The following is a 16,762-nucleotide window of genomic DNA, read 5'->3' on the forward strand; positions in this document are numbered from 1 at the left end:
CGGACCTACCCATAATCTTCGCAGAATTGTACCCTTTTTCTTTCAATCTGATACAACCTTTAACTTCCATAGTTCATCACGGATGGTGCATCCGTCTCCTAGAGTCTTTCTTTCTCGCTGGAATGTATCTTTGCTGAGTGTTATGAAATACCGCCTTAAATGTCTGCCACTGCACCTCTACTGTCCTACCCTTTAACTTAATTTCCCAGTTCACTTTAACCAGCTCTGCCTTCATACCCTTGTAATTGCCTTTATTTAAATTTAGAAGACAGGTCTTAGACCGACTCTTCTCACACTCAAACTGAAAGTGAAATTCAATCATGTTATGATCTGAACTGCAGTGATATGTGGCCTTATCTTACTGAATGCTACAGGCAGGCAGCAAAGCAGTATATTGAAGCATAATATATTGTCATGCAGGCCCCCACCTGCCAAGACTGAGTACACATTATTTCGCCACATGAACATTAAAACTTAAAATTGTGGCTGGGAAAAGAGGGCCGATCATGAGGAATTGCCAAGCCCCTGACTGGAAGGACATTTGCATGCTAGCAGACAGTGTTGGAACAAGGGACCTAGTCCTTTCTTCCCCAATACACAGAAGAAGTGGTCAGACCAGTTTGGTCACATGACTAGTTGACTGTTGGAGTTTTTTGAATTTGAACTTACTGAGAGAAGAAACTCAGAAAGCTGTTTGCTCCTGGACTGGAAAGACCCTTCTCCTGTCTGCTCCCATCTCTTTCTCACAGAACTGAAAACCATTGAAGACACATAAACATCAAGAGAGAAAAGTCTCCTACAGTGAACAAGATTTAAGAAGAATACTGGGCCCCAACGAAAAGCAAGACTACCTACAATCAAGGCCGACAGTGAGTTTAAAGCACAGTAAAAAAAAACCCTCTTCAGAGATTGCCACAAACCTCTCCATTTTATTTTTCTTCTGCTCTTTTCTGTCCCTATTTGAATGTGCATATGGCGCGTGCATGCTCACGTGAGTACGTCGTATATCCGCAGGCGTTAACCGAATTAGAGTTTAAGTTTTAATAAATTTCACTTTTCTTCTTTAAACCTAATAAAACCTGGTGTGCTCATTTCTTTGCCTTATAATTGGAAAGCGGTGAACCAAGGGGGAGCTCAAAACACAGTGTGTTTCAAAATTAAACCCTGTTACAATAAGACCAGGTGAAGACAGCAAAAGACCCCTAGACAGCTTTCTCACCTGGTCATAACAATATGTAACTGTGAGGGGATAAATAGTAAGATTTGGAATTTTTGAATTAGAACATAAATGCATACTGTTACGAGTGCTTCCATTTTTTTCATTTTAAAACTGAAAAGGAGTCCATGGATTTTTTTTTTTACAAGGGTCACTGAGAGGTCTGGGCTGTAAACAGTTCCTGGAAGGCACCTGTTTTCAAATACTTACCCAGCAGGGGTTGTTTTTGACTTGGAGAAGATGTTTACAAAGAAGTGACAGGTGAAGATTTATAGAGGTCAGGAGGCATGTCCCTTGTAGACGAGATGAGTTGTCACAGTGGACTTGTCAAGGTCTTTTAGAAAGGTGCTGGAAAGCTGTGATGGGTTATGTTCTTCATTCCTTCCTTGGGAATTCTCTTCTCTCCTTGGAAGTTCTCTCCTTGGAAATTCTCTCTCTTTTAATTTCTTCTCTTCTCCTTGGAAGTTCTCTTCTCCAACTCCAAACAATTCAAAAGTGAAACTAGAAACAGAAAGTCCACCTCCTGACCTGTCACTTCTCCAGTTACCAGGGTTTCACTTCTCTTTTTAACGAGTCATGTGACAACCAGTAAATTTTGTTGTCAAACAAATCCTTTCCGTGTTCTCTTGATGACCCTCTTGAAAAAACTGGCCCAACATTTCTTAAGTTTGACTATGAATTCCTCAAAAAATATATTTAACAAAAACAGAAGCATTTTCATAACATTGCAGATGCTTTATCTAGAATCTAACTTTGCTTTGAGTTATCTGAGTGAAAAGACGGTACAAAGCAGAAATATATTAGCAATAGGTAAAGAGTGAATGAGTATGAGTGTGAAAATGCGTTTTAAAATATTTTCATCTTCTATTTTTTCCACACTTTGTAATAAAACACATTTTAAAAATGACATTTCATTCCTCAAAGGGTAGAGGTGTTACGGGTGCTTCCATTTTTTGGGAACATTTTGAAGATTAGTGGTTTAAAATTGAAAAGGAGTTCATGGATGTTTTTTTTTACAAGAGTCACTGAGAGATCTGGACTGTAAACTGTTACTGGAAGGCACCTGTTTTCAAATTATTACCCAGCAGGGGTTGTTTTTGACTTGGGGAAGATGTTTACAGAGAAGTGACAGGTCAAGATTTATAGAGGTCAGGAGGCTTGTCTCTTGTGACATTATTTATGGTTTCACTTTGGACAGTGAGTTGGGATTATGGACAATGGCTTGAAAAGACAGTTGGAGAAAACTTGCCAAGGGAGCAAAACACCCAGCTCAGCCTGTTCCAGCTCTTTGGAAAAGCCTGCCAGTTTTCCATCTCATGAGAAGCTAAGAAGCAACTGTAAGAAACTGCCTGAAACCCCTATTACTGCATTGTCCGTGGAAAGCCTGCCCAAACTGATCTTCGTCACCTGTCAAGAACTGTTCTAGGAAGATCTCAGTGACAGCTATTTGAGACACCAACCCAAAAAGGACTTCTGACATCTTTTCATATCTTCTCTTTTTTTCTTCAAGAATTAGCAAGTATTTTTGCCAACATATTCTTTTTTTTGTACTAGAGCTCCAAAGAGTAAATCTCCTTATTTTTTCAGTTAACTGGTGTTTGTGTGTGTGTGCGCGCCAGAAGCTAAGGTAAAAAGGGAACTTTTATATTTCAATCTGAGTGTTTTTTGCTTTGCTACGTTACTGGCTAAGGCTTGTTTTATAATAAACTGATAATTTCATGGTTTATTAAAGAAATCTTGTTGGTGTGTTTTATTCTAGGATAAAAATAGAGTCAATGATTGACCATATCGGTAAGTGGGAAACAATTTAAATATATGTTATGACCTGCGGAGAAGTGGAACTAGAATAAAGAGTGCACTCCTCCCGCCTCGGTTGTAACAATACCTCTGCCCCTGAAATGACAAGGCTGACAGCAGTCTAGAATCGTGCCAAATGTCACTAATCATAATTAGGAATTTGGAAAAGGTATAGAGGAGGTCAATTAAACTGGTATTGTGGGGGTGGGGATTGGTGTGTGGTGTGGCTGGCTAGACCTATGATGAGTGACTATGGATTCTGAATATTTACACAGGAGAAGAGATCTCAGGAAAGAGCTGATTGAAAATATCAAGATTGTGGGATTATCTTGAATCTGAACTGTAATAACATATTTGGGATGTCAAACTTTGTACTCAAGGGTACAGCTATTACTGCAGAAGATTTAAGCTTAAGCTTAACTACTTCACACTGAAGGAGATGGTCAGGAGAAGATTGCTCAGGGATACTGTATTAGAGTATTAACAAATTTAAGAAGGGAGCATAGTACTTTTGAAACTTTGGCAGTGGCTAATGGGAGGGTCTTCCATGTTCTAATATTGCTGAGTTAGACATTTATTCTCCTCTATAAATGCAGTTTTTTGATATTTATAACTTAAGAATAAACCACTGACTTGGGTTTGCAAACAGATGATCCTAAATGTTACACCAGGAACCCTGGAGCAGACCTGCCAATTATGCGTCTGGTTTATTTGCAGAGACAATCACAGTATTTTCTGATGGAGCAACTTCTTTTCGTGTCAATTGTGAAAAAAAATTGTATTCATTTCGATGGGTTTACATTCTGGCCCGCTGGTTTTTTTCTCACCTCACCCCCAATGCTGTTCCATTTCTGGGAACATGATGTGGGAAGGAGACCCTGACCAGGGCTGGAGGTGTTTGAATTTCCCGCGCTGTGCGGGGCCAGAAGCGGAAGTCGCCTCGGCGTCTGCCGGATGTAAACAAAAAGGATGGCGGAGCTGAAAGCTTTGGGGAACGGCGAGGTTGAGAGGGGCGGTTTAACCACGCTGCCTGAGGAGGTGCTGGAGCAGATATTCTGTTGCCCTTCGTTAAATCATGTGGATGTGGTGAGCGTCTGTCTGGTGTGTAAGAAGCTGCAGGAAGTGTGTCAGGGCCGGAGCGCCGTGTGGAAACACAAGTTCAGGCAGAGGTAGGCACGGCCTGTGTGAGCAGAGAACTGGTGCCGAAAACCAACCTTAAACATCGGCAAAGCGCCGATGTTTTTAAAAGTTTTTTTTAATGTGGCCAGTTGAATATCGCTGTCAAAATAAACAATTTGTATTTGTCGTGAAGTTGCAATTAAAGGTCTGCTCACGTCGGGAAAAAAACCCGACCCGGACCACAGCGAACCCGACCCGCGTCCCTCCGATTTTGCCCCGAGCCCGACCAACGCCCTTACTTACCTTACTCCTGGGAACCTCCAGAAAACGGCATGCGCGATTACGTCATAGTTACGCCACTCGCTCACTGCGCAGACTCTGTTCCATCCCCGACTCCCAGATCGGTTGTTTCTCAATTTCAATACGACCAGCAGACCACATACCCTGCGTATCCGTCCCGTCCCGAGGCCGAAAGCAGGACCCGACCCGAACCCGACACGTCGTCGGGTCAGGTGGGGTAGCAGGCCTTTCACTGCAATCCCTGTCAAAAATCAGAACTAACTCCAGACTAGTTGCCACATCTGGCTGGAGGTATTCCTGGAGGTTTGACCATGTAATATATGTCCATGCGCGTGATGTCGACAAATATTATTACCTCAATCTTTGCTTGTGCGAGAAGTTGAAAGAACCAAACGGTCACCTGAAGGTGGGAGGGGATTCATAGGGATAAAACGTAAGTGGGAGGAACTTTGTAGTAACTAATAAATCAAAGATTATTGAGGGAAGTGAGAGTTATATTTGTGATGCACTGGCCATAATTTTCCAGTATTCCTTAGATCCAGGGGTGGTGCCAGAGGACTGGAGAATTGCAAATGTTACACACCCTTGTTCAAAAAAGGGTATAAAGATAAGACCAGCAACTATAGGCCAGTCAGTTTAACCTCGGTGGTGGGGAAACTTATAGAAATGACAATTTGAGACAAAATTAGTAGTCACTTGGGAAAATTTGGGTTATTTAGGGAAAGCCAGCATGGATTTGTGAAGGGCAAATTGTGTTTAAGTTGCTGGAATTTTTTGATAAGGTGACAGAGGAGGTTGATCAGGGCAATGCTGTTGATGTGGTGTTTATGGACTTCCAAAAAGCATTTGATAAAGTATCGCACAACAGACTTGTGAGCATCATTATAGCTCACAGAATAAAAGGGACAGTCGCAACATGATTACAAAATTGGTTGAGTGACAGGAAATAGAGAGTAGTGGTTAGTGGGACAGGAGGAAGGTTTGTAGTGGAGTTCCCCAAGGGTCAGTGTTAGGACTCTTACTGTCCCTAATATATATTAATAACCTAGACCTTGGTGCACAGGGCACAATTTCAAAATTTGTGAATGTTACAATACTTGGAGACATTGTGAATTGTGGGGAGGATGGTGTAGAACTTCAAAAGGACATTTGCTCCATGACCTTCTGATCAGCTATTCTCTGTGACCCTGTCCTAGCAACACCTTGCCTTTGTTATCTCTTGCCCCACCGCTGCTTTATTTTCTTAAAACCTATGACATTTCTAACCTTTGCCAGTTCTGATGAAGGGTCATTGACCCGAAACGTTAACTCTGCTTCTCTCTCCACAGATGCTGTCGGACCTGCTGAATATTTCCAGCATTTCTTGTTTTTGTTTCAAAAGGACATTGGCGGAATGGGCGGACAAGTGGCAGATGAAGTTTAATGCAGAGAAGTGTGAAGTGATTCATTTTGGTAGGAAGAATGCAGAGAAACGATAGAAAGGTTGCAATTCTAAAGGGGGTGAAGGAACAGAGGGATCTGGGTGTATATGTACATAAATCATTGAAGGTTGAGAACGCGGTTAATAGTGCATACAGCATCCTTCATTAATAGGGGCAGAGAGTACAAAAGCAAGGAAGTTTTGTTAAACTTGTATAGAACACTGGTTTGGCCTCAACTGGAGCATTGTACCCAGTTCTGGGCGCCACACTTTAGGAAAGATGCGAAGGCATTGGAGAGTGTGCAGAAAAGGTTCATGAGGCACCAGTTACCTGATTGATTTGGAGAAGTTGGGACTGTTTTCCTTGGAAGAGAGAAGGTTGAGAGGAGATTTGATCGAGGTATTCAAAATCGTGAGGGGTCTGGACAAGGTAGATAAGGAAAAACTGATCCCATTAGTGCGAGAACAACAGGGCATAGATTTAAGGTAATTGGCAAAAGAGCAATAGCAACATGAGGAAAAACTCTTTCACACAGTGAGTTGTTAGGATCTGGAATGCACTGCCTGAGTGTGGTGGAGGCAGGTTCAATCCAGGCATTCAAGAGGGAATTGGATTGTTATCTGAAAAGGAATCACAGAATTGTTAGTGCAGAAGGAGGCCATTTGGCCCATCATATCCGCACCAGCTCTCCGAAAGAGCAGTTCCCTCAGTTCTATTCCCTGCCTTCTCCCTGTAACCCTACACATTCTTCCTTTTCAATAACTGTCTCATTCCCTCTTGAGTGCCTGGATTGAACCTTCTTCCACCACATTCTCAGGCAGCGCATTCCAGACCTTAACCACTCGCTGCGTGAAAAAGCTTTTCCTCATGTCAATATTGCTGTTTTGTTTAAAAGAATGTGCAGGGCTACGGGGAGAAGGCTGGGGAATGGCTTGAGGTAAATTGCTCTTTGAGAGCTGGCGCAGACACGACGGGTCCAATGGCCACCTTCTGTGCTGTAACAATTCTGAGAGTCTGTTTCTGATTCTGAAATTACACCAATGACTAATAGTGGCACTCAGATTCTCCAAATAACCAATAGCTCACTGATATTACTACAATTTACATACGAATTATATAGCCCTGATATCCTACCTGTAACTAGGAGTAATGTTATAACCCACTGATATTCACCTTGTTACTAGAGGCAGAATCCCCTTCCACTGCTCAAGATGTGGTCTGTCTCCTCAGTCAATGGCACTTTTAGCGGTCCCCATCTTTCTCCCTTTCTCTTTGCACTTTGGTTTGAACTCAGATCCTGTGTAAAGGTGACAACTCTGAACTGGAGCTTTAGTCAGAGCCAGTGTGTACTTGGACTTCACACTTCATAACTGGCCAGCATAGACTGATCTGAACTAACCAAGAGATTGCACAAAGGTTAGTGGGCTTTATATTTGGAGTACTGCTCACAAGATACATCGTCCTAAACTCAGCTCCGTACCAAAATTTTGTAGGGTTTCTTAACACTTTACTATTTTAGGGTACCCAGCGATAAGGATCAACTGAGGCGTAAATTTTTCTAAATAGCTGGTTTTATTGACAGAACACAACAGTTTTACAGATAGTGATGCTTACAACCTTCAGTAGTGAAACTCAGTATGGTCAAAATCTTCTGCTTCAAGCAACTGAGGTGTTAATTCTTTGTTGACATCAGCTTTGAAGTTCTTTGTCTCTTTCTGGGCTATCTCTTTGAACTTACTAAAGTGGCTGGTGTTACATCTTTCTCGCTGGCAAAACAAATTGCCAGTAGTTTTTTTGCACTTTCCCAATGGTTCAAACAGGCTGCTGTCTTTGTCATGGCTTCCTTATCTCTTGTCCTTCAAAAGTACATCCAATCTTGCCTGGTCTTGTAGCTTTACTAAGGGTAACACAGCAGTTAGTAAGTGATAATACCTTGCAAAATTAGTCACATTTCCCAGCTTGCTTTCGTGACAGTCAAGTTCAATGTTTCATTCTTTTGTTACTTTTAACCAAATTCTGCTCTCCTGGTTTCTAATCCATCCTTTTAGTTTTCCTTAACTGGTACTAAAAGTCCATATTGAAAAGTCTAAAATTCTTCAATTTCTTAACCACTCTCTGGGCTCAGTCTCAATGAAGAGTTTTCATAGAATTTTAGAAATTACAGCATAGGAGGAGGCCATTTGACACCTGGTGGTTGGCACTCCTGTACCCCATTCCCTCAGGTCCTTTATTTTCCTTATTTTCAAATACTGATTCTATTCCCTTTTAAATTATGTTCTAGTCCCTGCTTGAATAGCTATGTGTGGTGAAGCATTCCATGGTATAATGGCTCTTAGTTTAATAACCTTCCTTCTCCCTTTCACCTTGGTTCTGCCAGTGACAGTCTTCAGTGCCCACCACTGTGTTCCTCATTTGTCCACCAGTGAAAACAATTTTTGACTTTATCCACAGTAAGGACACAAGGTTTCATTCACCAAGCTGCTGCTTCCAGCTCTGTAGAATATATTTGGCTTCATGTCACCCCATTCCATAGCCTCCCCCTCGCTTGAGCCCTCATCGTTTTTTTATTCATACATGGGATGTGGGCATCACTGGCCAGGCCAGCATTTATTGCCCATTCCTAATTACCCTTGAGAAGGTGGTGCTGAGCTGCCTTCTTGAACCGCTGCAGTCCATGTGAGGTAGGTACACCTACAGTGCTGTTGGGAAGGGAGTTCCAGAACTTTGACCCAGTGACATTGAAGGAACGGCAATATAATTCCAAGTCAGGATGGTGTGTGACTTGGAGGGGAACTTGCAGGTGGTGGTGTTCCCATGAATTTGCTGCCCTTGTCCTTCTAGTTGGTAGAGGTCTCTGGTTTGGAAGGTGCTGTCTAAGGAGCCTTGTTGCGTTGCTGCAGTGCATCTTGTAGATGGTACACACTGCTGCCACTGTGCGTCGATGGTGGAGGGAGTGGATGGGGTGCCAACCAAGCGGGCTGCTTTGTCCTGGATGGTGTCGAGCTTCTTGAGTGTTGGAGCTGCACCCATCCAAGCAAGTGGAGAGTATTCCATCACACTCCTGACTTGCACCTTGTAGATGGTGGACAGGTTTTGGGGAGTCAGGAGGTGAGTTACTCGCCACAGGATTCCTAGCCTCTTGTAGCCACGGTATTTATATGGCTACTCTAGTTCCATTTCCGGTCAATGGTAACTTCTAGGATGTTGATAGTCGGGGATTCAGCGATCGTAATGCCATTGAATGTCAAGGGGAGATGGTTAGATTCGCTCTTGTTGGAGATGGTCATTGCCTGGCACTTAAGTGGCAAGTAACATGCATGCCACACATCAGCCTAAGCCTGGATATAGTCCAGGTCTTGCTGCATTTCCTGACCCCCAATTCCTCAGTTTACATCTCTCTCCTCGACCCCAGGCTTCCTGTGTTCCCTCAATCCTCTGTTTCCCCTCCCAACCCCCTTCCATTCCCCTGTCTCCTTCACTTCTCTGAACCCCATCCTGACCCCATTCCTGTTTCCCTTTCCCTTGGCCCTCTATCTTTCAAACCTTAGTCCACTGTCACTCTCTTTCCCACTGTCCCCCAAGTCTGTTTTGCCTCTTTGTTCCTTCTCACTCTTTCTCCCCCTCCCCCCTCCCCCCCCCCCCCCCGCTACCTCCAGATTACCTGTAAGTGGGAGCAGACTTTCTGCAGTAGTGGCAAGTGATACTGAGTTTGGGGGCCAGGGGAAGTAGGAAATTTCAAGAGCCATGTTCCCTCAGGCCACTGGCAGCAGTTTACAAGAGATTCATGAGGGCAACCTTCCTTTCAACATTTCTGCTATAATGGCTTTGTAGATATGAAACCATTGCCAGATGTGCTGAATGAAGTAAATATATTATTCCATTACTCACCCCTGCCACCCACTTGTGAGGAGAGTTTGCATCCAAATATAGACATAATCATTTCTCCATATATTTTAAAAAAAAAACAGTCCACAGTTTAGTGAGGCATTTGGCAAGGTCCCACATGGCATACTAGTCAGTAAAATGAAAGCCCATGGGATACAAGGGAAGGTGACAGGTTGGATCTAGAATTGGCTCAGGGACAGGAAACAAAGTGTAGTAGTCGATGGATGTTTTTGTGAATGGAAAGCTCCACAGGGCTCAGTGTTGGGGCCCCTTACTGTTTTTGTGGTATGTATTAATGATTTGGACTTAAATGTTTGAGGCATGATTGGGAAATTTACTGTTGACACAAAGGTTGGCTGTGTAATTAATAGTGGATAGCTGTAGACTCCAGATGATCTCAATGGTTTGGCTGAGTGGGCAGAAAAGTGGCAAATGGAATTCAATTCAGAGAAGTGTGAGGTCTTGTATTTAGGGAGGGCAAATAAAGCAAGGGAATACACAATAAATGAGAGGGTAGAAGAAGTGAGAGACCCTGGAGTGGATGTCCTCAGGTTCCTGAAGGTGGCAGGACAGGTGGATAGAGTGGTTAAGAAGGCATATGGAATGCTTTCCTTTATCAACCAAGTTATAGAGTACAAAAGCAGGGATGGAATGCTGGAACTGTATAAAATGCTGGTTAGGCCACAGCTGGAGTTTTGTGTAAAGTTCTGGTCACTACAATACAGAAAGGACATAATTGCTCTGGAAAAAGTGCAGAGGAGATTTACAAGAATGTTGCCAGGGCTTGAAGGTTGCAGCTATGAAGAAAGATTGGATAGGCTAGGGTTGTTTTCCCTGGAACTGAGAAGGCTGAGGGGTGACTTGATTGAGGTATACAAAATTATGAAGGGCCTAGATAGAGTAGATAGGAAGGGCCTGTTTCTCCAGACGGGGAGGTCAGTTACCAGGGGACACAGATTTAAGGTAGAAGGATTAGAGGGGACCATGAGGAGAAACTTTTCCACCCAGAGGGTGATGGGTGTCTGGAATTCACTGCCAGGAATGGTGGCGGAGGCAGAAACCCTCAATTCTTTTAAAAGGTGCCTAGACGTGGACCTGAAGTGCTGCAGCCTACGGGGCTATGGACAAGGTGCTGGAAGGTGGGATTAGTTTGGGCGACTAGTTTTTTTTCGGCTGGCGCTGACACGGTGGGCTGAATGTCCTCCTGTGCCATACTTTTTCTATGGTTCTACAAACGCATGTGAACTTTTGAAATAACTCCCCATTCATTGTAACTCCTAGCCTCCCTGTTCTACCTTGTTTGTCCACAGTTGAAGCAGGGAGCCACACGACATGTTGATTTCTCAACATTATATCACCAGGATTTCTTAGATAATGCTTTAGTTGTGATGTGGGCACTTGTAACAAAGTGTCAATACTTTTGAAAGTATTTTGACTGAGAAAGAGAATCTTGGGTGTGGTTAAGTATATAATTGGGATATTTGGTAAAGTTCACATGAAAGCCAGAATGAAAATCGGCAGTAACGTCACTGCTGGAAGGTGGAACATATTTTTGTCTCCATTATTCTCAATGGTCACATGTCAACCCAAACCACACATTCCTCCACAATTGTAAGCCCTTGCCATTCTGGTCCAACTGCCTGAATGCCAGCTGCAGAAAACCATACCCATTGGAGCAGTGTACATTCCCATTTCTCAGCAACCATCCTTGTAACCTCTCTGAGTAAGATTACCAAGATGCTGTCATTAGTAGTGAATTGTTGATAGTTTTATGCTGTGGACTAGTACTCACTAGGAACTGAGACTGTTCCAACTCACTTCATTTATGATTCTCACTGATGTCGAATAGAGGCTACTGAGTCTGGGGTCAAACACAAGGCTCAAAGGTGAAAGGATAGTGTTTCAAACCTTTAGTCACACATTGTTGTGGTTCTTATTGTGGTTTACCTCCTAAGAATGGCTTCCATAAATCATATGCCTGTGTTGGTGTTGTTTAGATAACAGACTAAGTTCTTGCACACCTCCTGAAGCTGGTTACACTAAAGCATTGGCAGGGTCTCAGGAGTGTGTTGGGTAAAGACCAAGAAAGTAGGAAGGGAAGAATATTCTTAAGTGGTAACATGAATTATCAAAAAGAAATCAGCAGTGGCTGGATACTCACACTTGTATTATGGTTCCTAAACATGTGTACCATTACCACAATAGCTTCAAAATAAATGTCTGTCTAATACAAAAGCAAAATACTGCAGATACTGGAAATCTGAAATAAAAGCAGTAAATGCTTGAAATACTCAGCAGGTCAGGCAGCATCTGTGGACAGGGAAACTTAATGTTTCAGGTCGATGACCTTTCAGCAGGTACAGCAAGCAATTAGGACAGCAAATGTCCTGTCAGCCTTTATTGCAAGGGGATTAGAGTATAAGAATAAAGAAGTCTTGCTACAATTGTACAGGGCTTTGGTGAGACCACACCTAGAGTGCTGTGCGCAGTTTTGGTCTCTATATCTAAGGAAGGATATACATGCCTTGGAGGAGGTACAGTGAAGGTTTATTAGATCGGTTCCTGGGATGAGAAACTGAATAAATTGGGCTGCTACTCTTTGGAGTTTAGAAGACTGAGAGGTGATCTCGTTGAAACATGTAAGATTCTGTAGGGGCTGGATAGGGTAGACATTGAGAGGTTGTTTCCCCTGGCTGGGGAATCTAGAGTGGGGGGGAATGGTGGGGGGAGACTGTCTCAAGATAATGGGTCAATTATTTAGGTCTAAGATGAGGAGAAATGTCTTCACTTAGAGGATTGTAAATCTTGGAATTCTTCACCCAGAGGGTTGTGGATGCTTCATTGTTGAGTGCATTCAAGGCTGGGATTGATAGATGTTTGATCTCTCAGGGATTTGGGGATTGGGCAGTAAAGTGGAGTTGGAGCAGAAGATAGGCCATGATCATATAGAATGGTGGAGCAGGCTCGAGGGGCCGTATGGTCTGCTGCCCCTGTTTCTCGTGTATCTAGTTCTTATGTTCTTAGAACATTCCCGAGGAAAGGTCATCAGCCTGAAACATTAATTTTGTTTTCCCCTCCCTCCCCCTCCCCCCCCCTCCCTCCATAGATGCTGCCTGGCCTGCCGAGTATTCCCGGCATTCACTGTTTTATGTCTGTCTAGTCAGCTGTGGCTCAACGGTTGCACTCTGACCTCTGGGTCAGAGCACTGGAGGTTCATGTTCCATTCCAGAAACATGAGCACCTCATTGAGGGTGATACTTCAGTCCAGTACTGGGGGAATAATAAACTGTCAGAGGTGAATGTTTGTAGATGATGTGCCAATCAAGCGGGCTGCTTTGTCCTGGATGGTGTCGAGCTTCTTGAGTGTTGTTGGAGCTGCATCCATCGAGGCAAGTGGAGAGTATTCCATCACACTCCTGACTTGCACCTTGTAGATGGTGGACAGGTTTTGAGGAGTCAGGAGGTGAGTTACTCGCCACAGGATTCCTAGCCTCTGACCTGCTCTTGTAGCCACGGTATTTATATGGTACTCCAGTTCAGTTTCTGGTCAATGGTAGCCCCTAGGATGTTGATAGTGGGGGATTCAGTGATGGTAATACTGTTGAATGTCAAGGGGAGATGGTTAGATTCTCTCTTGTTGGAGATGGTCATTGCCTGGCACTTGTGTGGCGCGAATGTTACTTGCCACTTCTCAGCCCAAGCCTGGATATTGTCCAAGTCTTGCTGCATTTCTACACAGACTGCTTCAGTATCTGAGGAGTCACGAATGGTGCTGAACATTGTGCAATCATCAGCGAACATCCCCACTTCTGACCTTCTGATTGAAGGAAGGTCATTGATGAAGCAGCTAAAGATGGTTGGGCCCGGGACACTACCCTGAGGAACTCCTGCAGTGATGTCCTGGAGCTCAGATGATTGACCTCCAACAACCACAACCATCTTCCTTTGCGCTAGGTATGACTCCAGCCAGCGGAGGGTTTTCCCCCTGATTCCCATTGACCTCTGTTTTGCTAGGGCTCCTTGATGCCATACTCGGTCAAATGGTGCCTTGATGTCAAGGGCAGTCACTCTCACCTCACCTCTTGAGTTCAGCTCTTTTGTCCATGTTTGAACCAAGGCTGTAATGAGGTCAGGAGCTGAGTGGCCCTGGCAGAACCCAAACTGAGTGTCACTGAGTAGGTTATTGCTAAGCAAGTGCCGCTTGATGGCACTGTTGATGACTCCTTCCATCACTTTACTGATGATTGAGAGTAGACTGATGGGGTGGTAATTGGCCGCGTTGGACTTCTCCTGCTTTTTGTGTATAGGACATACCTGGGGAATTTTCCACATTGCAGGGTAGATGCCAGTGTTGTAGCTGTACTGGAACAGCTTGGCGAGGGGCGCGGCATGTTCTGGAGCACAGGTCTTCAGTACTATTCCCGGAATATTGTCAGGGCCCATAGCTTTTGCAGAATCCAGTGCCTTCAGTCGTTTCTTGATATCCCGCGGAGTAAATCGAATTGGCTGAAGTCTGGCATCTGTGATGCTGGGGACTTCAGGAGGAGGCCGAGATGGATCATCAACTCGGCACTTGTTGCAAATGCTTCAGCCTTATCTTTCGCACTGATGTGTTGGGCTCCCCCATCATTGAGAATGGGGATATTTGTGGATCCACCTCCTCCAGTTAGTTGTTTAATTATCCACCACCATTCTTGGCTGGATGAGGCAGGACTGCAGAGCTTTGATCTGATCCGTTGGTTATGGGATCGCTTAGCTCTGTCTATCGCATGCTGCTTACGCAGTTTGGCACGCAGATAGTCCTGTGTTGTAGCTTCACCAGGTTGACACCTCATTTTGAGGTATGCCTGGTGTTGCTCCTGGCATGCCCTCCTGCACTCTTCATTGAACCAGGGTTGGTCTCCTGGCTTGATGGTAATGGTAGAGTGGGGGTTATGCCGGGCCATGAGGTTACAGATTGTGGTTGAGTACAATTCTGCTGCTGCTGATGGCCCACAGCGCCTCATAAATGCCCAGTTTTGCATTGCTAGATCTGTTCGAAATCTATCCCATTTAGCACGGTGATAGTGCCACACAACGCCACGGACGGTATCCTCAATGTGAAGGCGGGACTTCGTCTCCACAAGGACTCTGCGGTGGTCACTCCTACCAATACAGTCATGGACAGAAGCATCTGCAGCAGGCAGATTGGTGAGGACGAAGTCAAGTCTGTTTTTCCCTCGTGTTGGTTCCCCCACCACCTGCTGCAGGCCCAGTCTAGCAGCTATGTCCTTTAGGGATCTGTCAGTAGTGGTGTTACCGAGCCACTCTTGGTGATGGACATTGAAGTCCCCCACCCAGAGTACATTTTGTGCCCTTGCCACCCTCAGTGCTCATTACAACAATGACTAAGTTCACAAGCACTTAATTGGCTGTAAAGTGTTTTATGACGCCCCCACATAAGTGCATGTTCTTTTTGTCTGTCTGCCTGTCTATTGACCTATCAGATCTATTCGATCGATCGATCTGATCTGTCCATGGACAGGCAGACAGACAAAAATTGTGAGGTTTAATGCAATGGAGTCATGGAGCATGAAGCTGATCTTGCTTTCTCAGTCAGTGCTGCTGAAAGGAGTTATTAGTGGAGGCTAGTGCAGTTGTAGTTGTGTGGGAACATGCCTGCCTGCTTTCAAATTCAGGATATCTGGGTTGGAAATCAGATGATATTTGGTCTCCTGGAGAGAGTCTTTGTCTTCAAAAAAAGGAAGTTTTGAATAATATCTGCATGCTTTTATATTTGTAGATGGCCCACACTGATAAAATACTACAGTACTACAAGAAGTCATGACTGGTGGGAAGAATACCGAACACGACATACTATTGGCTGGCAAGTGCGGAAAATCGTGGACAACTTTTCAAAGCGATTCTTTACAAAAGAGGTTAGAATTGAAACAATAAATGGATGTGTTTTCTCCATTGGTGCATTGATATCTGAATCATGTGTGTTACACTAGCACCCCGTATTGATGTGTGAAAGGTTATGCCCCACACACAGGAGGAGCCCATTCCAGGTATCTGTAGAGCAATCCGGTCAGTCGCATTCCCCTGCTCTATCCGAGTAGCCCTGCACGTTTATTTCCCTCAAGTGCTTGTTAAATTTCCTTTTGAAATCATTGATCGTTTCTGCTTCTGCCAGCCTGTGGGCAGCATTCTAGGTCATTGCCACTTGGTGTAAAAAAAAAAGTTCTTCCTCAGATCCCCTTTGTATCCCTGCCCAAAACCTTAAATCTGTGTCCCCCTCATCCTTGTACCATCAGCTAATGGCTTTTCCTTGTTTACCTTATCTAAACATGTCATAATCTTGTGTGCCTGTATCAGATCTCCCCTGAACCTCCTTGGAAATAGATTGGTGTTGAATATAGTATCATTGCATGCTCCATCATTTCCTTTACATGTCAACATGCCGTTGAGGTGACTAAATGTTGATGATTGCTGCCATTGTCCATATATCTCCTGAGCTGGAATACCTGCTGATGAATTTCTTTGTTGATGGTGACCAGTGACACCTCAGCTAAACTGTTGCTTTAGCTCTTGGGAAGCATTTTCCCAATACAATTCTTTCTGCATAACCTATGCTGATTGTCCAAATTCCCAGGATAACTATTTTACATAGATTGTACAGAGTCTGAGAAATTTTGAATATACATTGAAATCTTGGCAGATATCAGTCACTTCTTTGTTTTGACATCACGTGTAATCTTAATTTCTTTGAGCAAAAGCTTAATGGTATAAGCTTTCTGGTGTAACTAGGAAACATTTTCACAAGCCTGAAGCCTCTCTATCCTCGATTATGTAGCTTTTATGAGACATTTGTGTGTTGCATAATGATGCATCTGTTAAGTGTGATCTAAATTAGATTGTCACAGACTCACTAAACGTGTACAAAACAGAATGAAAATAATTAGATACATTACTTTTGTACACTGATGTAAATATATTCTCCCTCTGGTGTTGAGACCACTTTGAATTATAAATAAGTTGGTTT

The 16,762-nt window shown here is 43.8% G+C and overlaps 1 protein-coding gene across 5 annotated transcripts in view; it reads left to right on the forward strand.

Annotated features, from left to right (window-relative positions):
- The first annotated feature begins 3,962 nt into the window (after window positions 1–3,962).
- Window positions 3,963–16,762, forward strand: part of fbxo21 (F-box protein 21) — a 54,123-nt gene continuing 41,323 nt past the window's right edge. For all 5 annotated transcript variants that reach the window (XR_010977272.1, XM_068055128.1, XM_068055130.1 and 2 more), the window contains exons 1-2: window positions 3,963–4,182; window positions 15,521–15,656. Coding sequence is in view for 4 of the 5 variants with exons in the window: in XM_068055128.1 (XP_067911229.1) it covers window positions 3,983–4,182; window positions 15,521–15,656 (336 nt within the window). In the remaining variant the exon portion in view is untranslated. The remainder of the gene's footprint in view (window positions 4,183–15,520; window positions 15,657–16,762) is intronic.

This window comes from Heterodontus francisci, chromosome 23 (genome assembly GCF_036365525.1).
Source record: "Heterodontus francisci isolate sHetFra1 chromosome 23, sHetFra1.hap1, whole genome shotgun sequence".
NCBI lineage: Eukaryota > Metazoa > Chordata > Chondrichthyes > Heterodontiformes > Heterodontidae > Heterodontus > Heterodontus francisci.